The following is a 24849-nucleotide window of genomic DNA, read 5'->3' on the forward strand; positions in this document are numbered from 1 at the left end:
TTGCTGCAACTTCTACCCTTTGGCCAAAGCTCTGATGCCTAAAATAATGAAGAACTAATTTAAGTAGACCAATTAACTCTCTATTGTCTGTTAATATAGTTTGTCAGACTGGACTTAAAAAGAACGATTTGTTTTGAAATAAGAAATACCCTTTAAAAACCTCTACATTCTTGATTTTTCAGCTTGTAGACTGGGGATAGACAGATAATACAAAAAAAAAGGACAAAAGTACCACACCTGGTAGGAATGGTGGAGGACTGGAGAATCGCCAGAGAGAATAGCCTATTTGTCTTCCCAGAAAGATTGAGTCCAATGTTGCTAGATCTGCAAATTTCCAACAGAGAGCCCAACTTCATAATTTTTATGTAAACTATTCCAATTTTTAAAGTGTTGGCAACCAGTTCAACTTTTTAAATATTTTATAGGCCAAACAAAGCAGCTTTATGGACTGGACTCAGCTGTAGACCACCAGTTTGCAGCTTCAACTTATTTAAAAGTGTCATTTAAAGAGAAACTATCCATAATTACTATTCTAAACACTAGGACATATAAAGTGAAATGTTAACATATTATAGATGCTATTTTATGTTTGAAAGAAATCGGTCACAATAGTCTAAGATTTAAAATTCTCCAAATTTTAGAATGTCCATTGATAGAATAGACATGAATAGAAGATTCACACAGCACAATTAACTCCTTTACATGAATAGCATATTCACACAGCACAATTAACTCCTTAAAGAAAGTGTTCTCAGTTACTAATGTTCAACAAATTTAATACATTCAATTTTTTTAACTGCAAATTCAAAACATAAATCGCTAGCTAGGCAAGTTCAACTGGTTGGCAACATAACTTACTTTAACAACCAACCTGGTATTTATTATGTTTTGTGACTTTAGCTGATAGATGCTAGAGAAATTTTCATTTCTCTTATATTGTTATCCTAATTCATTAGCAAGCATGGTCAACTGTTAATGAGTGGATCATATATTTGATAATGGGTATACATATCATGCGATTGAACTTTTTTCAAGACTAATGTTAAAAACTGAAAATGGGAGATTTATTACGTCTTTAATAACCAATTTTAAAATTTTAAATAGTTTTTGTAAAGATCTATTAAAATCAAGTAGATTTCATTTAATTCTTCTTGGCAAAAAGGAACAAAAGAGCCATTATAAGCTATCACTAAAGATGCTCAGAACCGTTCAGTTTTTTACAAATCAGTTTGTTATATCCAAAGCATGCTGCTTTTAGACTCTGTGCCAAACATACAAAAATGAAGAAGACCAAATTGGATGTGAAATAACAAAAGATTTATATCAAATACAAATAAACATTTCACTAAACTTAGAGTCAGAGAGAGTAGGGTAGATATAACAACCAGACGTTTAATTTAAGTCACTGATAGAAATAGTGTCCTCTTTTCATAAACCACTTGGATTTTATTTGTATTCAAAAGCAATGGTAAATGTCAAATGACTACTAGACCATCCTTCTGAATACAAGAAAATATCATGCTGTTTAACTCTCTAAACACAAAAAGTGCTTTTAGAAAAACAAAGATAAAGAACAGCATGTCTTAGTCACACACATCGATAGAAGAACCAAAAAATGCTAAAAGATACCAAGAGCATAACAATAAAGACCTTCAATTACTACATATTTTAAGTTTTTGAACTTCAAAAGAAACCTTACAGATAAGAATTTTTAAGTTCAAGATAAATCTTATGTGTAAAGTTCTGAATATCAAAGTTTATCTTCATGTAAGGATTCCTTTCTTAAGGCTAGAAGCATTAAACATAGATCCTTTTCAGATGTACTACATATAAAACAACATCTAAAGTTTCTATTATACTTTTATTAGAAAAGAAAATAATGAGAGTCCTTTTAAAAATTAAGAAATTTACATATTAATGTCAGTTGTGTGTGAATCCCAACTATGAAATGGAAAATTGACTCATTAGCCACCATGTGCTTTTTCTCATTTGTCCTCACCCAGTTTTTAATGCAGCAATGATGGAAAAATACATCTGCTGGAAAAGCTAAAGAAAAATCATACAAAGGTCTAAATTTAATAGGAATAGTATGACCTTCCACTAAACAAAAGATCTGAAAGAATTAAAAGAGAACATGTATAAAGTGCCTATCAATTACCTGGGTAGTAAAGGTTACTTTCCTCCCTTCTCTCCTTACAAGGCTCACTATTATCTATCTCACTCATTAAGTCTTATGTCACCTAAAGAGAGCAACCTTTGAGAGCACGAGGGACTCAGTGCCCTACAGTCAGAGACACAGTACCAAGTATTTAGTAGGGGGTTAATAAATGCTTCCTGATTTACTAGAGGATAATAATAATGAACAAATGTAAAACAGACGCTAATTGATAGGCTAAATGCATTAGTGCATTCCACTGCCCTCTATATGAAAGGTTACTAACCCATCTTGGCTAAGTGCTGAAATTATAATTAAGTCTGACGAGAAGTCCTAGATTTATACCAATATAATTACGAATATTACTTAGCTTAGTGATAGAGTATGGTAAGAACAATGAGATGAGTAATTTAGATGATACTGCAAAGTGGGTTTTAATGTTTGAAACTTCTATTACAGTACACAGGATAAGTGCAAGTAGTGTAATTAAAACCTAAAAGAGTCTGATTTTTAAAACTCTACCGCTCACCCTCATTAAAATGCATGTTTTCTCAATTAATCCAAACTTTTCCATTAAAAACATAAAAATACACTTTCATTCCTTGCAAATAAATCTCTACAGTACATATATTTAGGATCAAATACCAAATAACCATTACAGTTAAGTAGGAAAAAAAATTATTGAAATAGCAAGAGCTTTGAAAAGATGGAGCCTAACAAAGGAAAGGAAAGGAAAGGAAAGGCAAAGTGAGGGGTGCCCATGTTCTCATTTGTAAATATCCAGTTAGGACTAAATATGCATTTGAAGAGTCAGAAGATTAGAAATCCCTAAATATCTTTATTTAAATGATATAAACCTAAGCAAAATGTTTACTTAGAAGACAACCTTTCTAATTATACATGGGCTGCTTCTTATTTACCTCTGTATTCTTTAATTACTGATTCTTCCACATATGTCAGCTACACAGAAAATTGTTGTGGAATAAAAGGAAATCATTTTCATAATCATTTTGTTGAAGAAACAGTTTTTTCCTTTCAATTCGTTGTATTACTAAGTAGTTTATCTCAATATTAAACTAAGGCAAAACATCACAGGATGTTTCCTTATGCACTTTATCTTATTAGATGTTATGAGAAACACTTAAAAGATTATTTTAAGATGTCATAAAATTGACTGTAGAAGAATGTTGATTATAAAGAAGAATTTTTTAAAAACATTTTTATCAATTTTCTGTAGGTTTCAATATATCCTATATGGAAACTATTACTCAAAAACAATAAATACCTTTTATAAATGATGATCATGTGATCTGGATTGGAAAATTTGTCAAGAAAAATTTTACTAAGAAAGAGTCAAGTCAAAGGCTATCACATAACTGTAAGGATAATGCGGGTTAAGTTACAAAACTGTCACTAGAACTTACCATAATGGGGGAAAATGGAGTCCATGTAACTTTAATTTTAAGTACAAAATTAAAAGAGGAGGGGAAAAGTATTTTGATTTAAAACATTATCTGACACAAACTTAATAAATCCTATTTATGCAAAAGTATTTAAATTTAAATAGGTACTAATTTTAACTGAAATAGTACTCTCTATTCTGAAAGCAAAATATTTTTGGTGGCTTATCTTTAAAAAAAAACAAAAACAAAATTTATCCCTCAAAGTTATTGGACCAACATCTTGTCTCTTGTCTGTATTTCAGAACCTACCTACATTAATCATTAGCAGTGGAATAGTCCTACTCCACATCTGATTTCATTATAAAGAAGTCTACTCTCAAGGGCTCCTCCATCTAATTTTCTTTCATGCAATAGTTCAAAGAAAAATGGGTTTATCATTGCTTACAAGAAGAAAACTACCCATTTTATACATTTTGACACTATGTATTAAACTGTCCATCACGTGACTTCCATTTTTAAAACTAATTATATTGATGCAGAGAACAAAATGTCATCCTTGAGAAAGGACCTGAATGCATAATATTTGAAATCATTTCTTAGAATCATTCTCCTTGATAAGTGAACAGTAAATCAAGCACAAAAGTTGCAAAAATATTAAAGTAACAAACAATATATCCTGGATGGGTGACAAAGAAAAATTCAATAGACTGCTGTTATAACTGTTTAGGCAAACATTTGAATCAAAATGCATAAAACCTTGTTGTAAATATAAGCAGTGGATGGATTAAAAGTATACGTCTAGATGGTTTTCAAATCTTAAACATATCTATTTCAAAAGGCATGGCTACATTAAATTTTCCTTAAAATTGTCATGCCTTGTTATAATGATAATTAGTATTTGGTCAGTAGAACACATGTTTCCCTCTGGAAAACTGTTTTCAAGATGTTACAATGGTTACCTGTCATTTATGATCCAGTTCAGGCAGAGATTGAGAGAGCTAAGATTTTTGCACCTCTTGACAATTTCCATCACGGTTTCATTATCCAGTTCAGTGATATGACGTAGGTCCAAGCTGGAAAGATTTCGTAGCTAATGAGATAAAAAAAAAAGTGAAAGATGAGAAAGATAAATGCTACATTCATTCTCAAAATTTATATAGTTTATTACAAAGTAGAGTATCACACTGTATGATACTGAAAATAGATAACAGTCTAATCAAGTTAAACTCATTCATATAATATTTTATGTACTAAATTAGAAATGAATGGAGAAGTATATATATATATATGAATGGCTATATATATATATATATATATATATATATATGAATGGCAATAAATGTTAAAATCAAATAGATTTTATTGACATTTCATAAGAATCAAAAATAGCAACATAATACGTGGGAAAGCTGTTAAACACATCACATTAAGTACCTACAGTTTAGTAAGATTATTCTAACATTGTTCAATTTCAGATATTTATCTTCAGGATTATAACACCACTTTTGTATAGGTTTTTGCACTTTTTAAGAGATGAGATATGAGTAAGTGGTTAATTCGGAGATACTCTGGTGATATTTTATCAATAAACTCCAAATAGAACTATTACATGTAGTGTGTTTTACCAAGTGGAAAGCAATATAAAATGCTGTTTAAGTAAAGATTTTTCTCCAGGTGTCACCTTCCCCATTTCTCCCTTTTCTCTCCTCCTTTCCTGAGGTTTGTCTTCCCCTGATGTTTAGTCTCCAAAGAAAATTAATAATATCATTTAAACAAAGATGGAAATCATCCTCTTCAAAGAAGCTACAAATCAAATAAGGTATTTTTGCTTAATAACACGTAAAGAATTATTCTGGATGCAAGTGATAAACCAAGTAGCACCCCTTCCAAATATGTCTAAGCCCTAATATGTTACTTACCTGGCAAATGAGACTTTGCAGATGTGATTAAAGTTATGGATTCTGAGATGGAGAGATTATCCTGGATTAACAGGGTAGGCCCAATCTAATTACATGAGCCTTTATATGCAGACCACCTTTCCCAGCTAAAGTCAGAGAGATGTAATGGAAGGTGGTGTAGGAGACATTAGAATTGTGAAAGGGATTCAACATGCCTTTATTGGCTTTGAGTATGGAGAAAGAGAACTAGGAGCTAAGGATTGTGGGCATCCTCTAGAAACTGGAACAGCCCTGAGCTGAAAGCCAGTAAGAAATAGGGACTTCAGATCTACAACCTTAACTGAATTCCATCAAAAACCTGAAGGAGCAAGAAAACAGATCATCCATCCCCTTAAGCTGCTAGAAGGGAACACAATCCAGCCAACACCTTGATTTTAGCCTGGTGAGACCCATGTTGTACTTCTGACTTATGCAGCTATGGGATAGTACATTTGTGCTATTTTATGCTATTCAGTGTGCGGTAATTTTTATGTCAGCAGTAGAAAATGAGTATAGGGCATTTCTAGCACTGTGAGGGAGCTTTCCCAGAACTGGCCAGTCTTCTCTATGCTTACCCTCAAATCCTTCCGTAAAGGGATCAGGTTAGTCCTTCAGGAAGCTGACCTGCAGGTGTAACCCAACCCAAAGGCCTCAGAGGAATAAAACAGTCAAGTTCCACCCAAAGGTTCATTGAGCTTCAATCCCAAGACAACCTAAGACACTGGAATCTCCACTGTTGTCAGGCTACAGGGAAAGAAATGCTCTAAAACAGCATGGTCCCAGAGAACTTTCTGATGATGGAGATATTCTATATCGTTGCTGCCCAATATGGTAACCATAGTCACATGCAGCTACTGAGCACTTAAAATGTCACCAATGTGAGGGAGGACCTGAATTTTTATCTTATTTAATTTTGTTTAATTTACATTTACTTTTTATATATGTATGTGGCTAGTGGCTACAATGCTGGGCAGAGCAGCTCTACAGAACTGAGTCCACTAGGCAGCACTCAAACCCTCTTTTCCACCTCAGCTCACAAAGGAAGTAGTGACACAGAGAAGGTTCACACAGAGCAACTACTCACTGCTCCCTGATATATGCTGCAGAACTGAGGAAAGAAACAGAGATAGCTAAGAGAGAGGAAATATGAAAATGTCCACAAAAGTAGGTACATTCTTTCTAATTGAGACAGCAAGCTTCTGTACACTAAGGGCTGCATTCTGAAGATTCATAAAAAGATTTAGGAAAATGTCTCTATAATCAGCCTATAGGGTCAGATAATCAAAGCCACCAATCCAAAGTGAGACTCAGGACAACACTCCAGAATGGAGGCAGAACCAGGAAAGAAGAAATGGATTCAGGGGCACCTGGGCAGCTCGGCTGGTTAAGCATCTGACTCTTGATTTTGGCTCTGGTCATGATCTCACAGTTCGTGGGTTTGAGCCCTGCATCGGGCTCTGAGCTGGCAGAGCGGAACCTGCTTGGAATTCTCTCTCTCCCATTCTCTCTGCCCCTCACTGCCCTTTCTCTTGAAATAAATAAACATTTAGAAGGAAGGAAGGAAGGAAGGAAGGAAGGAAGGAAGGAAGGAAGGAAGGAAGGAAGGAAGGAAGGAAAGAAAGAAAGAAAGAAAGAAAGAAAGAAAGAAAGAAAGAAAGAAAGAAAGAAGGAAAGAGAGAGAGAGAGAGGGAGGGAGGAAGGGAGGGAGGGAGGAATGGGTTCTAACAAAGTTCCTACTCAAGTTACCATGGTCTCAGAGCCTTACCAACAACAGAATATGATCGGTACTTGGCAACCAAAGTACACAGGGAATGCACTCACTTTGTTAAAATAAAACAGACTGTTCTAACCACTTCAGTAGCTCCAGATAGCTCACCAGTCAGAATCAGGGCAGCCTCCCTGTTTCGCCTTCCCCAAGGTTCTCCTCATTCCTCTCTCTGATGACGAGAATCAATACCAAGCCCAGGGCCCAGAGATGAGCTGCTCAGGCTCTAACATTCTGCCTCAAACGTGACTCCTGATCCTTATCCTTTGCCCCTTATATATAAGGCAGACTGGCATTAAATAAAACAACAATGATCAAAACTTTTCGAAGTATCTACAGGAACAAAAAACAAATACATAAAATACAAAACAAACAGCAAAGTATGTTTTTTTAAGTTAAAAAAAATGTTTATTAATTTTTAAGATGGGGGAGGAGCAGAGGAAGAAGGAGAAACAATCCCAAGTAGGCTCCATGCTGTTCGTGCAGAGCCTGATATGGTGCTTGAACCATCACCTGAGTTGAAATCAAAAGTCAGACGCTCAAGTGACTGAGCCATGCAGGCATCCCCAAAGTTTTTATAGTCTTTCTGATATTACTAAAATTCTAATAAGGAATCAAAGGGCTAATACATATGTTCCTTATTATGTTTTCTTTCTGACATATCTCTATGTGATGGGCACAGAAACTGAAGTCATTCAGAGTAACAGTTGGGCATGGAACAAAATGGAAGGCTGTGAGTCAAGTGCCGAAATCTTTGGCATCCAATATCTCTATGAAGGAGCAGGAGATGCCAGGAGTATAAAAGATGGCAGTAAAATGGGAGACAACAAACACCAAATGGCACAGGTTTCAAAGTCTCAGTGTTTTATTAATTATATTTATTGTTATTATTTTTCATGAGGGTAGAAGATTGATAATCTGAAAGCAGCTGAGAGCAAAGATCTTGCCCCTACCTCCTGACCCTGAGAAACACAGTGAGAAAATAAACAAGTATGGTAGGCAGAATGCTAAAATAACCCAATGATCTAGGCCCTGGTATAATTCTGACCCTGTGTGTGAATAGGATCTGTGAATATAATGGGGGTATCTTCCTTATAAGGTGAAGCTGAAGGGATTTTGCATCAGTAATTAAGATGCCTGACCAGTTGACACTGAATTAATCAAAAAAGACCATATCCTGGATGGGGCTGACCTAGTCAGGGTCTACACTAATGTTCTAGAGGTCAGAGACATTCTCCTGCAGGTCTTGAAGCATTCATTACTCAGCCATATTGTGAGAGGAACTGCAAGAAGCCTATAGGAACTGAGAGAAATCCCTGCATGAAGGCCAGCAAGATGATGGGGACCTCATTACTACAACTATAGGGAATTGAATTCTGCCAACAACTACATGAGCTTGTAAGAGGATCTAAGTTCTAGGAAGAAATGCATCCCCAGTTGAGACCTTGATTATGGCCTTGTGAAACACTGGAAAAAAGGCCACATTGGAGTGTCTAGACTCCTGACCCTTGGAAATGTACATTGGTTTAGGTTCTAAATTGGTGTTAATTTGTTATGCAGCAATAGAAAATTAATACAGAACAGCTTCAGGGTTCTCTATCTGTGAAAAGAAGCCAAGTTTCTCTTAAGACAAGGGTAATATCTTTAACCACCTTAAACACTGAGGCCCACTTCCCTCCTTTAGATGTATATGCTCACAAAGGCATAGAAGGAGATGCGTGGTCCATTCAGCCTTCTCCTCTAGATGTATCTTCAAAGGCCAAGAAAATACTTCCTGGGAAAATAGGCAACTCGAATTGGCCACTCCTGTTAGCTCCATACTGTAGTGAGGGGAGGTCTTGTTAAATTTTTCAAACCAATCCTCACTCACGGAAAGATGAATTTATTAGAATTGCTTCATGAAAATGTTTGCATATCCCCTGGGTTTTACTCAATTTGTATTTCTTTAAATTTTTTGTTTATTTTTTTGGGAGAGAGAGTGCAAGTAAGGGAAGGAAAAAAGAGGGGAGTAAAGAGGATCCGAACTGAGCTCTGGTTGAAAGACCAAGAGCAGTGAGCCCCATAACTCATGAACCACGAGATCATGACCTGAGCTGGTCAGACACTCAACCGACTGATCCACCCAGGTGCCCCCTCAATTTGTATTTTGTAAACAGTCACATTTCCTATAAATATCTTAATAGTGTAAGGACCTATCTTTTTACTTTCACAAATCTTTTATTTTTCACAAGAATTTGTACAGGGACTAAAAAAAGTAGCTAATTGTTTCTTTGGTCAAGTTCTCTTGTTCTCAGTTAAGCAAAGATGAACTTGTACATATCAAGGATTAGTCACTGTTACATTTGATACTCTTATTATTAAAGCTCCTCTTAGTAATGTATCCTATACTTGTATTTCCTATATAAAAAATAACCATTTTCTTAAACCACATTATTTTTATAGTTAGTTTTCTTTACAGGATATGTTTTTGTATATTTAAACTGAATTATAATTAACATACAATACTACATTCGTTCTAGGTGTACGACATACTGATTCAACAATTCTTTACGCAAGGTTCACGACAAAAGTATAGTCACCATCTGTCACCACACTATGTTATTTTTGACTATATTCCTGGACTTTTCATCTCCATGACTTATTTATTTTACATCTAGAAGTTTGCACCTCTTAATCTCCTTTATCTATTTCAACTATCGCCACCCCGCAACACATGCCCAATTTCCCTTTGGCAACTACTTGTTTGTTCTCTGCATTTAAGAGTTTGTTTTTGTTTGTTTGTTCATTTGTTTTGGTTTTTAGATTCTACATATAAGTGATATCAGATGGTATTTGTCTTTCTCTGACTAATTTCACCCAGCACTATACCCTCTAGTTCCATCCATGTTGTCACAAATGGTAAGATCTCTTCTTTAAATGTTTGGTAGAATTTACCTATGAAGCCACCTGATCCTGGACTTTTATTTGTTGGGAGTTTTTTGATTATTGATTCAACTTCATTACTAGTAATTGGTCTATTCAAATTTTCTACTTCTTCCTGATTCAGTTTTGGATTGTATGTTTCCAGAAATGTATCCATTTCTTCTAGGTTATATATCTGTTGGCATATAGTTTTTTTATATATAATATTCTCTTATATTCCTTTATGTTTCTATAGTGTCAGTTGTTATTTCTCCTTCTTCATTTCTGATATTATTTCAGGCCTCTCTTTTTTTCTTGATAAGTCTGACTAAAAGTTCATCGATTGTGTTTATCTTTTCAATGAACCAGATGTTGGTTTCATTGACATTTTCTTTTGTTTTTGTTTTTTTTTTTTACTCTCTATTCCATTTACCTCTGCTCTAATCTTTATTATTTCCTTCTTTCTACTACCTTCGAACTTTTTTCTTTTCCTAGTTCCTTTAGGTGTGAACACCCGAAAGTCTGTACTACTGTTAAGTATATACTGTTCTGGAAATGCATAAAGAAACAAATAGCCTCTTTGAATTGCAGGTGCTGGATGGCTTGCTGGGCTTATGTCCTGACATATCTGTACCACAGCAAAATCAGAAATACACAAAATGGACCCATAGAGATGCTAGAAAATACTTTGAAGCATGACTATTAAACCTGAGTGTTAAGGATGAATTTTGCTATGTGTAACCGTATGCATATGTGAACTATTAAATATAGCCATGTATAATACATATACAGCATCACTTTATTTCCAATTATTCTTTATTATAGTCCCTAGGAAGACACAAATTCATAAAATTTTTACCCAGTCACATAAATATTTCCTACACATGTATATTTTGGAGTCTACCACAGCTTCTGAGACAAAGTTTCTATGTGAATTCTTACCTATCTCTTAGGTTCCTTCGCTGTAAATTATCTTTATCATAACAGAACAGTGTGAATGTACTTGGTACCACAGAAGTGTACGCTTAAAAATGGTTAAAAAGGTGAACTATGTATGTTAGGTACATTTGGCCAAGATACAAAAGAAAAATCACTTCATCAACCAGGACATAGAAGGAGGCTGTAATAAAGTTGTGTAAAGAAGAAAATTTAAAGCTGTTTGTGCTGTTCAGTCCCCTCACATTATGGAACATAACTGAGGACCAAACAGGTTTGAATAACTTATTAAGGAACAGATAACAGGGAGAGAGATGTTAGCAAATCTAAATTATTTTATAGACTTAAGAAAATCCAAAGCTATCTTCTAAAATTAATGGAATAGTAAGAAGTAACAATTCCAAAAACTATCTCTATGTAATAAAACCTCTAATTTTAGTTGGTTGATTCTTTAGCTTTTAGAAATCCTGCATCCAGGACCATTCCTCACTGCAGGGCAGGTCAAATGATGACACTGGCCCACCTGTGGCTGATGCCTCCCTGTTTATTGTCCATAAATGGAACATTTCTTACTCTTACAATGGAGCTCAAACTCATACATGGGGAAACAAGTTTACTTTGGCTATCACATGTAGCATTCTGAGATCTTGAAAAGAGCATTTTACTCTCGGATCCAATTAAGGCTCATTTTATTATGAGCTGACAGTCATTGACTATGCTCATGTGGTCTTCCCTATGACTATTTTGGCCAGTTCAGCATGAAATACAACAGTATCCAAAGGCAGTTTCAGAAGGCTAATTCCTGGAAACCAGCATTATTACAAGACACGTACTGAGGACTTTTTATTGAAAACTCCACAAACAGCTCTGTCAAATTTATCACATTCCTTCCCTCGCTATGGGAATTTCATAATAGTGCCCTCAAGTGTTTCATAAAAAGCTACCTAAAATAATCCTTCATAGTATAAAACAAATAATTACATTTAGGAAACTGGCATTTTAATTAAACTTACTTTCCTTATAAATTCACTGGTAGCTGGGTTATACAAATCACTGAGGATCTGAATAAACAAAGTTTACAACCAAGATCTTCTAAACACGTCACTCCAATTCTTAAACATGTAGTAAGGTATTTTAAGAGAAGCCCAAGTCAGAATGTAGACTACAGGTAATCAACTTTCAGTTTAATTTTGCTTTTATTGAGAAAAAATATTACTTGTAACTAATTTAGGTTAAAGACTAAAATTAGTCAATGATTGGTATGGCCATGTATGTACTTAAGTATAAAATGAGACACTAAAATGTTACCTAGGAAACAGTCTTAAAGGTTTATAAAAAGACCTCAAATGGCTTCCAAGTTCTCATAAGACTCTGGAAAAGTAAAAAATTAAACAAAATCCTCAATTGTGCAAATTGACTATGGTGGATGAACCAACATAAGAGGACTCACGGGACCTTGGCAGCGGCAGCAGGGATGTTCCATCAATTCAGGCTAACAAGGATAATTCAGATGAAGCCAGTTGGAGGTAATAATTTTTAAAAAGAATAAAGACTTCTGCATAGTTTAATATGTTCAAAGGCCAACCAGTCCTAAATTACTTCTTACCAGCCCTACAGATGTTGGTTTTATTGGGACTGGGTTTCAAAGCAATCAGTCATAATCTTTAGGGAGCAAAGTCAAGGGTTAAGACAGGCTGCCTTGTGATATCAGGGTTACTGGGGCTGCAGATCAGCACCACATACTCATCTGCCAAGATGGAGGTCATGGGAGAGAGCAGAGGCACAGGGAGACAGAAGGATCAGAGAAAGACAGTTTCTCTGGGGAAGAGTCTCCTATTAGCGACAGGGAGGGAGACACAAGAAATAAAGGAAAGGAGTTGTAGCACAGGTCTTGCATGGGAAAAACAGGAAAAAAAGTGGGGGGAGGGGAAAAATTAAGATTGCTGGGAATGGGAAGGAAAGGGGCAGAGAGGGAATTTCTGTCCCTGAGCATAGGATGGCTTCTACATCTTGACAGGGTCTGATATCTACATTTAGAGGATTTGGTTGGACAAAAGAGAATGAGCGGCATCCCTTCTGCTCATCAACTAGCTCTGAATCTCAGCTTGGTTAAGGCTTGCACTCAAGTATAGAAATGGTAATAAAAGCTAGATAAGCTACATTTAGGAAATCAGGTGAAACCTTCCCAGCACCTCACAGAACCAAGAACCTCAGGATGTAACTGAAAGCGTTTAAACAGCCTGAGATCCTGGCATCGACAATAAAAATTTCTAAATCTAACCACGAAAACAGGACTTTCAGGGTATTGAATGCTGTCACACACACAGTAGCTACTATGTTAATTCTCTGACACTTTATGTATTCCTTCCATCCACTGCCTTCTTAATCACACTGGGCTGCTGTTTCTTTGCATTATTTCCAAATCCAAGGTCTGTTTCACTCTGCCATTCTCCTACTAGATCTGACATTTTTTGCCATTTTATTCACATCCTGTTTTGCTTTCTAGCACACTTTACTGCACTGTGTCTCAGAGCTGTACCTTCTAACTCCTTATTGGCACATCACCAGCCAGATTAATCTTCCTTAAATAACTCTGACCATATCTCTCACCTTCTCTGAAACTTTTAGGAAACAAAAATATTTCAACTGCAAAAAAGAACCCCAGAACTTGCCTATCAAAGCCCTTCACTATTACTGCCATTTTCTGAAATCTGTTAAGCTAGCTGAAATCTCTTTCCCCAAATTTTGAGAGGCTAGTCTCAATGTACTCAAAGAGCTGTGCTCATTACTTTAAAATTGCTCTCACTTCACTCTTTTTATGCAGATAACTTGGAAGTGTGTCTTCTTCTCTCCCTGCCACTTATTCAACTGCCTAGTTCCTACCTCAACTTCTCCACAAAACCTTCTCAATTACTTTAGAGAGAGTAAAAATTAGTGAGTATTGGAAATACAATCTACTTGCCTAACACAAATTATTAACCAGACAGTCTCCAATATTAACTATGCCCTTTAGACAGGAACCATCAATTGGCAGCAGCTGCCAAGGGACCAGGGTCCAACCTTCCCTTCCTGCTACAAGTACCTGGGAGACCCCTCTTTGTCTTTCCCAACTCTTTCACTTCCCCTCCACCTCCCCTCCTACTCAACCAGCCCTTCCCAGGCTCTTCTGCTCAGGAACAATCTTTCACCCCAAACACTTGCCATCCAGTCTTAATGCTTGAGCTGGTCCATATCTGGATAGTTGTGAATTTTCATTCATTTGTGCATACTTACTTAAATGTCTCCTCAACACCTGACTCTAACTTGGCTGCACATTAGGATCACATGGGGAACTTCTAAAAAAATACTGATAACGAGGCCCCATCCTTAGGCATTCTGATTCACTGACTTGAGGTATGGCCAGTCATTAGTATTTCTGAAAAAGATACCCAGCTGACCGCAGCCTAAATTGGGAACCACTTCTCTAATACAGAGCTATTGAGGTTTAAATCCTGAAAGTGTAAAACTAATTCATAAAGCTCAGCCTCTTCAATCACTCAAATAAAGAATGCAGAAGAGGGGCACCTGGGTGGCTCAGTCGGTTAAGCGTCCAACCTCGGCTCAGGTCATGATCTCACCGTTTATGCGTTCAATCCCCACGTTGGGCTCTGTGCTGACAGCTTGGAGCCTGGAGCCTGCTTCAGATTCTGTGTCTCCCTCTCTTTCTGCTCCTCCCCCGCTCATGCTCTCTCGCTCTCTCTCTCTCTCTCTCTCTCTCTCTCTCAAAAATAAACATTAAAAAATTTTAAAAAAAGAATGCATAAGATATTATTCATATGATCAATAACTATTTATTGGGCACCTATCATGGACCAGACACTATTCTAGTTGCTAAAAATACAACAGTGAACACAGCAGACAAAAAAACCCTGTCCATAGGGTGCTTATATTCCTACTTGGAAAAAAGTGAGGAGAAAAATAAATAAGTAAGTAAATTATATAGTATGTTAAAAGTCCTATATAAAAAAAAGTACTATAGAAAAAAAATAAAACAAAGCAAGGCAGATGGAAAACAGTGGAGGGAAGGGATGAGATGGGGTATGATTTTAAATAGGCAGTCAAAGATGATCTCATTGAAAAGATGATCATTGAGCACAGATTTGAAGGAGGCGAGGAAGCACACAAAACATGTTGATGTCTGGGCCCAGACTTAGTGCGAAGACCCTGGGATGAGAACAGGAGGAGCATTTTGGAATGGGGAGCCAGAGGTATTGCAGCAGAGTGAACAGAAAGAAAACTAACAGGAGACATAGCCAAAGAGGTGAGTGAAGACAGGCAGACTGTATGAAACCTTGTAGGACAAGGTAAGGATTTTAGCCTTTGCTCTGAGGAATTTGGGAAGCCACTGGAGGGTTTTGTGTAGGAGTATGACATGATCTAACTTACATTTTTAAATGATCTTCTAGCTTCTGCGTGAGTCTATAAGAGAAGCAAAGGCAGAAGCAGAGAGAGACTATACTGAATTAATGTAGTCAATCAATATCTGACTTGGTCCACAGTGATAGCAGCTAGAGGTGGTATGAATATCAGATTCTGGATATATTTGAAAGAAGAATCAACAGAATTTTTTGACAAATGGATTATGGAGCATGAGAGAAAAAGAAGAATCAAGGACGATTCTAAGGTTTTTGATTTGAGCTCCTGGAAAGTATTGCTCCAATTAACTAAGATGGTTTGGTAGCGGATAGGAAAAGAGTTTGATTTTGAATATGCTATGTCTGAGATGCCCATTAGATGGCCAAGAAAAGATGTCAAGAAAATTTGGAAGTCATCAGCACACAAATGGCACTTACAATCGATTAAATTTGTTGGGTTAGCCGGATACAATGATAGTAGGGTACAATTAACAGTGAGGGAAAAAAAAATTAATTGATTGATTAAATTAATATCCAAGCATACATAAGCATAGTAATAGAATATAATACATAGTCGGCTAATCTGATTCTAAAAAAATTTTTAAATGCATTAACAGCAATCGTATCCTGAGCCACCCTGGGGCAGTGACAGGCTGGCTTCATTTCCCATCAAAGCATAATTCAGCCTTCACAGCTCCAGGGCACATCCTCTGTAAAATCATCTGGGATGCCCACTGTCAGAGTCAGAGACTGCCCTACGTACACCCACTGATGGTGGTCATTCTCCCACCAGGGCCTTCAACACGCTGCTCTACAGTTTGGTCTAGTAAGTGTTCCTCCCACTAGAGTCAAAGGCAAGCTACTATAGGTCAGGGCCATGGCTATTCACCTTCATGTCACCAGTGCCTTACATGGTATTAGGTGCATCAAACTCAATTCATTAAATGCTCTTGCTGACTGAGTAAATCTGAAATTAGGGTCAAAACTTTAAAGATATTTTCATTTATTTACATTTCCAGAAATCAGGTATCTGTCCCTCTAACTCTATCAAATGCAGGATCTAAGGCTCTGAAGCTACGTGTTTTTAAAAATGATATTTTTGAACATTAGTGAACATAAAGTTCACTAAGATGTAAGTATTAAAAAATAAAAAAAATCTTATTCCACACAATTAAAGGTCATTTTAGAACAAGAAGCACAATCAGTTCTCTATTTACATATTTGTTTTTAAAGTGAAGAACAGTTTTTCTTTTTTTTCAAGCCTCTGTAAATTGTCAGCATTTTGATGTGTGTGGCAGGAATTCTGAAGAATTCACCAAAATTGTAATCACTGTCTTCTGCTGCAGAAATGTGAATTTGTTAATTGGATTTCTGCGTCTTGGTGTACCAATTCAGAATGGATGCTCTGCTCCTCATCTTGTACTCTGGCAGGCAGCAGTCTCTAATTGACTTTTTTCTAGGACTTTTCTTTCCACCAGATCCCTTTCTTTTCTCCACATAAGATTTCTGGAGCTCATAACAAACTACAAACAGCACTTAAAGTTAGCAGCACTAAGCAGCCCTGTCACTTTTTTACCCAGCAGGAGCTAAGAAACAGAACTTCTCCTCAATTAAAAAAATAAAATGTTCACACTGTTTCACTCACATAGGAAAAAAAAAATCAAAGCTTAAATAAACTAAGGGCAAATTAAGTCAAATGTGAATGCAAACAAGGAGAGATTATTTCATCTAACGGGACTGGTTGGGTACTTGTCCTTCATTTCTTTGCAACAAGGTCCGAGATCTATTATAAAAACAAAAGACAGTCCATGGAATTTGGAACCTATCTCAGTGACTGGCATCATATACCACACTTCAGTGTGTCAGAAGTTTGGGAGGTACCTTCCAAATAAAAGTTTCATGACCTAATTTTTTAAAGTAGGAAAATAAATGAAACTTAGCCCAGGACAAAAGCTTGTCATATCCAAGCCAAGCGACCTGTACGTTGACCTCTTGGTCACATGCTACTCAGGCAAAAGTCTTATCATTCCAGTCTTTATTTTTAAATGTATGCAGCTGAAAAACAAAAGGATGCCATTAATGCTTTTTAACTTAAAAAAGTATTCTGACATATATATTTTTTTGGCATTCCAGAAATGTTACCGAAATGTTGTACCTACTCTGTAAAATAAAATGTCTGTTTTTTTCTTTCTTCCCAATTTAGAATATGCAACTGGGACTCACCTTCACATCGAAAATCTCATAGCCTTACACTCTCATTTCTGGGCCTCAGCCTAAAGCCACAGCTCAGAGGGAAAAGTGCTTAAATCTTAATTTCAGAAATGATTCTTCCTATTCTGTGACCAGGTACTGTTTCAGGGAGTGTGAACCAAAAAAACGTTGGTGCCCAGAATAACCACCAGCGGGGCCACCGACCAGTGTTCCGCCTTCCATGCCACCAGAAAAAGACTTCCTAACACACATGGCGGAACAGCATGGGGCCTCTGTCAACAGGTACATGCAGCTTCTCTCTGAGGTTTGCCCTATAAGTCTGGAGCACCCTGAGTCACCAAGGGAGAAAACAGCTCACCTAGGCATCCATCAGCAGCATTCTCTCCTCTCAATCTCAAAGCCATTTTTATGAGGAGAAACATTCCAAAACATATATGTCATACTTCTTTCTACACTCCCCCTTACAGTACCCAAATAAAACCCCAAATATTCCTTCTAGTTGGAAGACATATCTGATACTAACAAACTTACAATTAATCAATTGGATCACCACTACTAGCGAGAAAGGAGTCACTGAATCCATCCGAAAAGAAATCAAGATGTAAGTTGGGAAAAAATGCTATTTCTTCCACAGTCTTCATTTCTGGCAATGTACTTGATTTAATTGTTCATGGTACTATCCAAGTGCCCCAATCACCTATGATAATGAAAGAATGAACACTTTCCACATGAGAAAAATCTTAGAAGACTCAAACTTTTTAAAGGGCATGTAAAGATGTGTACTCAAAATCCAAGTCAGGAACTCTCCAAACACTAAATCAGATTTCAATTGTTTTACCTTTGTTCTATAATAACCATTTTGAGAAGCAACAGCATTTGGTTAAAATATATTTAAATTTGAAATTGGTAAACTTTAGTTCCTCACTCTGCTAATGGCACTCAAGAGCTAAAAGTGAATGATCTAAATATCAAAGTTACTATCTATGCTACAGGCAGTATATCGGTTATCAGTAAGAAACGGTAATCATGGGACTCCTGGATGGCTCAGTCGGTGGCTTCCGACTCTTCATTTTGGCTCAGGTCATGATTTCACGGTTCATGGGTTCGAGCCCCGCACCAGGCTCTGCACTCGAAGTGCGGAGACTGCTTGAGATTCTCTCTCCCTCTGTACCTCTGTACCTCCTTCTGTACCTGCCCCATTGACACACACACTCTGTCTCAAAATAAATAAATAAACTTTAAAAAAAATGGTAATTAAATAATATAGATCATGAAATTACATTATCATTAAATAGAAAATACAAGTTTTTCCAAAGTAAGCTGCAAAAATTTTATAACTTTGCCTTATATGTTAAAGTATCACATTCTGATACAAAGAACTATCCATCTGTAATGCTACTCTCTCAACCTATTTTGTCCATCTATGAGTAAAAGGCTTCAACCGAGATGAATTTAAAATAAAATAGCCAGTGTACATCTAAGGTATAGCTTTAATATCAAATTATGGTTTACTTTAATAATATGTACTCTGAGTCACTTATGCCCTCTCATATCAATAAAAAAAAGCATGACCAAGATTTTTGAAAATGAAAAAATAAACAGAAGTGGACATGATAGCATGTTATTTTTAAATTATCAGTCAAAACCATCTAAGATGTAACTTAAATAAACTAGTGACTAATAACCAATAACTCAGATAACTAGTTCACAACTTCTTATTTAGTCAAATATTTTTCTTCAAATTTTCCTCTATGAATGGACATTATAGATTATAGCACTGAGAAAACATTTAAATTTTGTCTTTCTAGGAGCATGTATACAAACTATCTTTTGAGAATTAAGCAGCTAGTCCATCATCCTATTTTGGGGACTCACCATGGCCTTGTAGCTTCATTGTTTTTAACTGTCACATAGCTAGCTGTCTCTATCTCTCTAGCTATAGCTTGTCTAGATCCAGAGCAGAAGTACAGGTAGTGATAATTTTAGGAAGGGTCAAGAATAACTTAAATCTTACATTATGTGCAATTCTCTGCTTTGTGCTTTGATCGCCACCATTACAAGATCCTCTGAGAGGAAATAATTATTGGTTCTACTCTCTTAAAGGGGGTCTCATGTAAGAAACATGGAATGATGCAGAAAGAAAGATGCATTAGGGTCAAACAGGAAAACAGAAACCACTATAAGTATTTATTAAAATTACACGAAGGGAATTTCATTAAGGAAATTGGTTATTCTGGTGAAGCAGAGGCTGAGAAGAAAAACTGGAGAGGCTAGTGTAAGCCAGAGATTTTGCAACAGCAGGAAGAACATGCACCCAAGGAAGGAAGGACAAAAGGACGGGTCAGTGTTACTGGAATCCATGCACTATGGCCATCCAATACAAGCTGGAGCTGCAGGGGATCTGTCCAGGGCTAGAACCATGGAGGAAATAAAGCTGTCGCCAGTAATGTTACCTCAGACAGAGAGGGAGGGAGAGAAATACACTAGTTTCTCACTTCCTTTGGCCTAGCTGCCTCCCACTGAATGCAGCCTGGAGAATGAAGCCCTCTGTGATGCAGAAGCACATAGCTTAGAGAGAAAAAAAGGATCTGAGGACTAACAGACCTAGGGGTGAGAACAAAGTAAAAGGAGAGGGTTAGGAGATCCAGTTTCCAAAAATAAGAAAAAAGTAGTCAATCTAATGGGAGTTCTTTATAACAACCCAGAAGCCTAACTGCCAGAGTATTCCTGCAACTTGCCTGAGAAACGCAGTGCTAACCAACTTTGTTGTCTTTTCCAGCTAGATGAGATCTGTAAAAGTCATCACTTGTGCTGCCTTCTCAGGCACGGGGGTATTGTTTCATTTTTAAAGATCCAAGATTGATAGCCAATTGTATGTTGAAAAAGTACCTCTGATCAAACATAATAACAAAGCATTTCCTCTAGTGAATATAAAAGAGAAAGCTCTAGTGGAAAGCTTTCTCTTGGGAAAAAAAAAATGTTGATGGCCAATCATCCCACTAGGATACAATCAATTGCAGGGAAGTCTACAGGAGGGGAAGCAGCTATATTCCTAAAGGTTTTGTAAATACAGTGTGATCAACAGCTTTTGTGTAAATGCCTGTGATACCTCTGGGCTGGATAGCAAACATGTGAGAAGCTCAATTGCCTTTAGTCAATGGACTCGATTGGCCTCTATTATTGGGCCAGGGTGTCTGGAGAAGAAGCAGCTCAGAACCAAACTTTATTCCAAAAAGAATTATGGAAAATAATGAGTAAAAATATGTTGGCTCAAATTCTGGTTAAATACTGAGGATTCAAGCTAAAATTTCAGAACACATACCTCTACTGTCACATAAATAAATTAGCTTTTGACTAACAGAGAGTTACTATGGAAATGAATTCCCTATTGTCCAAGAATGCGACTATAAAAAAGGCACAACATAATTTATCTTCCTTTCAGTATCCAGGAGCCCCTTCATCATTATAAACATCATACGATATTAAGCAAAATTGTAAAGAAAAATCTGGTTATTTGGTTTCTGAGTAATGATTAATGATTGGCATGGTGTGGGTGTGTACCATGTTTCACTATGTGTGTGAATGAATATAATATGTTCATACATAGGCACTTCCCTGTGGCTAACAAGATCTGCCCAGGTGCAGTGAAATTAGTACTTAAGTACACAGTTAAATTAATTAAAAATAAAACGCTGGTAAATATTGTATAATCATTCAAAGCTATTAAGTGAATATAACTGTCAATGGTTTTATATAATTGACTATGTCCCTTAAATAAATTTGGTTTCTATTTAGCTCTAATTCTCAATAAATGTTTATTTTAAATTAATAAATGAGATCTGCTTACTTTATTTTTTCCCAGTAATATATTTCCTCATTAAGTTTCATTATAATTTATTTTCATTAGGCCCCAAATATGGTTTCTCTAATTCCGGCAGTCTGTTCTGTTGGGGCCCCATCCGTGTCTAATATTACAATTTATGTATAAACCACAAGACTGAGTGAAGTAGACTCACACTGTTCCTTAAATAAAATTTCTCTCACAAAACAGTGTGAACGAATTTGAAAGTCTAAGAAAGCATGAAAGCAACATCTCCTAATCTTTCTTAGATAAAGACTGACCTCATGTGTTAGAGACCTGATAAATAAAGTTGAAATCCTTTTTCATACGAATATAAGAATATCTGCCTCAAAACCACAATTTATGAATAAGAAGTATGTGATAAAAAGTCAAGGGGTAAAATGAGGATAATATAAGCAATGTAAAACAATATTTAAAATATAAAAGCCAAGATCCAAGAAAGATCCTTTCAAAAAAGATTGCCTACTTTCTTCATTTTATATTATATATTTATATTAAAGCCTGAGGCAACCATTTTATCAAAGGATAGATATAACAAAGAAACTCATCTGTTCATTTTACTTGTTAGGACTTTCACAAATGGAGTCATTTGAAAGATGAATTCATTTATTTTACTCGTGTCACATTGATACATCCTGCCACTGTAGTTGTTGAAATGAAAAGGTAGCACAAACAAATATATATTACAACTAGAATGTGAGCAACAGGGTTATAAAATATAAAAAGAGTAACCTCATTGGACAGGTGTTACTGATTTAACAGAATAAAAAACTAAATGTGATAAATTGCCATAGCTTATGTAGATACTGCCTATACTAATTTAGCAAAGTAAAAATCAAAGTCACTAATTTGTGCAATAATAATAAGGTACAAGAGTATATTCTGATTCAGTGTACTGCTGCAGTAAGAATTTTTTAATAATTTTATTAAAAATACTATTTTAGTTGTTCAGTGCATGAACTTACCCATAAGGGTGTTGGCAGGGAAAGGAAGAGAACAAAACAAAACAATGAAGAGCACACATATGGTTATTAATCTTAAGATTCAGTATTGGCACTGAGATAGAAATAAAAGGATCATAAAGATTTTAAATAAGATTTATTTTCATGAAAATTTATTTTACATTTTTATTTTAATGAAAGAATAGGAGTAGATTAGGACTAAAGAGTTACCAGGAACTTTTGGACACCAGGATGAATATTTTTCTCATTACTTTATTTATTTTATTTTTTGACTACTTTAGTTACAGCCCAAGCACACTTCCTCTACAACCCAAGCAGCAGGTAGACGCTATTATTATCCTTATTTTATAGATGAGGAAATTGAGGCAAAGAAATTAGGTGATTTGCCCCAGGTCATACAATTGGTCATCATACCATCAGCTTTGATGACAGCAATAAGTGGTTTGCTGTCCATTGCAAACTTCTAAAAAAAAAAAAATCAATTAATGGATCACACCAGATCTAGATAATCATCGCCAATATTTTCAACATTCAGGTTTTGGGCTCAACTCCTAACTCTGGAGGCTAAATAGAACCAAAGCATGGTCATTTAACAAACACATCTTCATAATACTCACTGGCTCATACTTACTACAAAATATTTTAGAGCTGAATGAATTTAAGAACACGTATTTTTCCATATCTCAAAATAACACTCAACTACTATAATTACTTAGAAAAAAATGAAATGATAATCTATAACTAAACAGCAACATCATCCTTAAGGCAGCAAAACATTTTATTCTAACTGTAGAATAAAGTACTCTAAACTGATCAGTTGTTTGGAAATTTAAAAGGCAAGAAAGTTCATCTTTCATTTCTAGTCTCTGGATACACAAGAAAGGGAAGACAAAAATTGAGTTAGTTGCATGAATGAACATTCTTTCAGTTACTTAAGTTAAATTGACTGAAAAAAATCAATTTTGTTTTTCTTTAGAAAACATTTCATACTTTCAACCATAAGCACTTTTAAAATACGTGTTTTTTTTTTTAATTCTTTAAATGTGATTATGGTCCAAAAAAATATCAGAAGTTTGGGCATTTTGTTTAGTTGTCTGTTACCTTGCCAAAAAAATTCTGTTTAAAAACAGAAACAAACATTAAAAACTTCAACCAAAACCATACCTGACATATCCCAAGAATTCAGGTCATGTTTATAAACTGAATAACTAAAGCAACAATAAGACCTAATGTAGCATCAGAATTATATTATTAACTAATTAACACTCACAGCTTTATAATATTTAGTAATCTTACTATATTCATATTTTAAAATAATATCAACACACATAACTTTAAAATATATCAGCAATCTAAAAAATACATCTACCTTTAAGTTATGACAAATATGAATTTTTTACATGGTATATAATAAAAGTGAACTTTTTGTCAAAAATTCTTCCCCACCTTCCATAGTAGTAATTTATTTTTCAATTTTTTTTTAAAGTTTATTTATTTGAGAGAGAGCGTGGGTACACACATGCACCCAAACAGGGGAGGGTCAGAGAGAGAGGGAGAGAGAATCCCAAGTAGGCTCTGTGCTGTCAGCATGGAGCCCCAACATGGGGCTCAAGTTCATGAACCGTGAGATCACGACCTGAGCCAAAACCAAGAGTCGACGCTTGGTGGGCCACACAGGTGCCCCCGTTAGTAGATATTTAAAGTAAGACCTAATAAAAGATTAAAATCATTTTAGCTGATCTGATGTAAACTTACAACGGATCTGCAGCATTAAATTCACGAACCCACAGCATTTCTGAAGTTTGTACTCCAACTACAGGTAAAAATAACTTGCCACTTTGACATTTCAGACTCCATAGATCTATCTGTTCAACTGATTTTTAAATTAATATTATATGCTAATATAAATTATTGTTAATTATTATCTTGAACACTTCCCATGTTCGTATGCATTCTTAAAAAGTATGATACTGAATGGTGTGATTTTATCATGTGACATTAATATCAACATTTTTAGATTTTTGACCTCTTAAAAGCTTTTTTTATTATTATGGAAATTTTCAAATTCAAACAACAGTAATGAGGATAAGGTAATAAACCTCCATGTCCTATAATCTAGCTCAATTATCTATAGTTTGCCATTTTTCATCGGCCAATCCACGTTTTCTTCTTTTTATCTTCTTTGAAATACTTCAAACCAAATGCCTAAACACTGTGTTACCAGTAAATACTCATGTGTATCTCTTACTGATAAAGTTTTTTAGTTAGATTGTTTATTTATTTTTTAAGTTCTACACCCAACATGAGGTGTGAACTCATGACC

At 35.6% G+C, this 24849-nt stretch overlaps 1 protein-coding gene across 1 annotated transcript in view; it reads right to left on the reverse strand.

Annotated features, from left to right (window-relative positions):
• FBXL17 (F-box and leucine rich repeat protein 17) overlaps positions 1-24849 on the reverse strand; it is a 500142-nt gene that overhangs the window by 315468 nt on the left and 159825 nt on the right. The window contains 1 exon segment of the mRNA XM_030326099.1: positions 4518-4648. Coding sequence (XP_030181959.1) covers positions 4518-4648 — 131 coding nt within the window.

This window comes from Lynx canadensis, chromosome A1 (genome assembly GCF_007474595.2).
Source record: "Lynx canadensis isolate LIC74 chromosome A1, mLynCan4.pri.v2, whole genome shotgun sequence".
Taxonomy (NCBI): Eukaryota; Metazoa; Chordata; class Mammalia; order Carnivora; family Felidae; genus Lynx; species Lynx canadensis.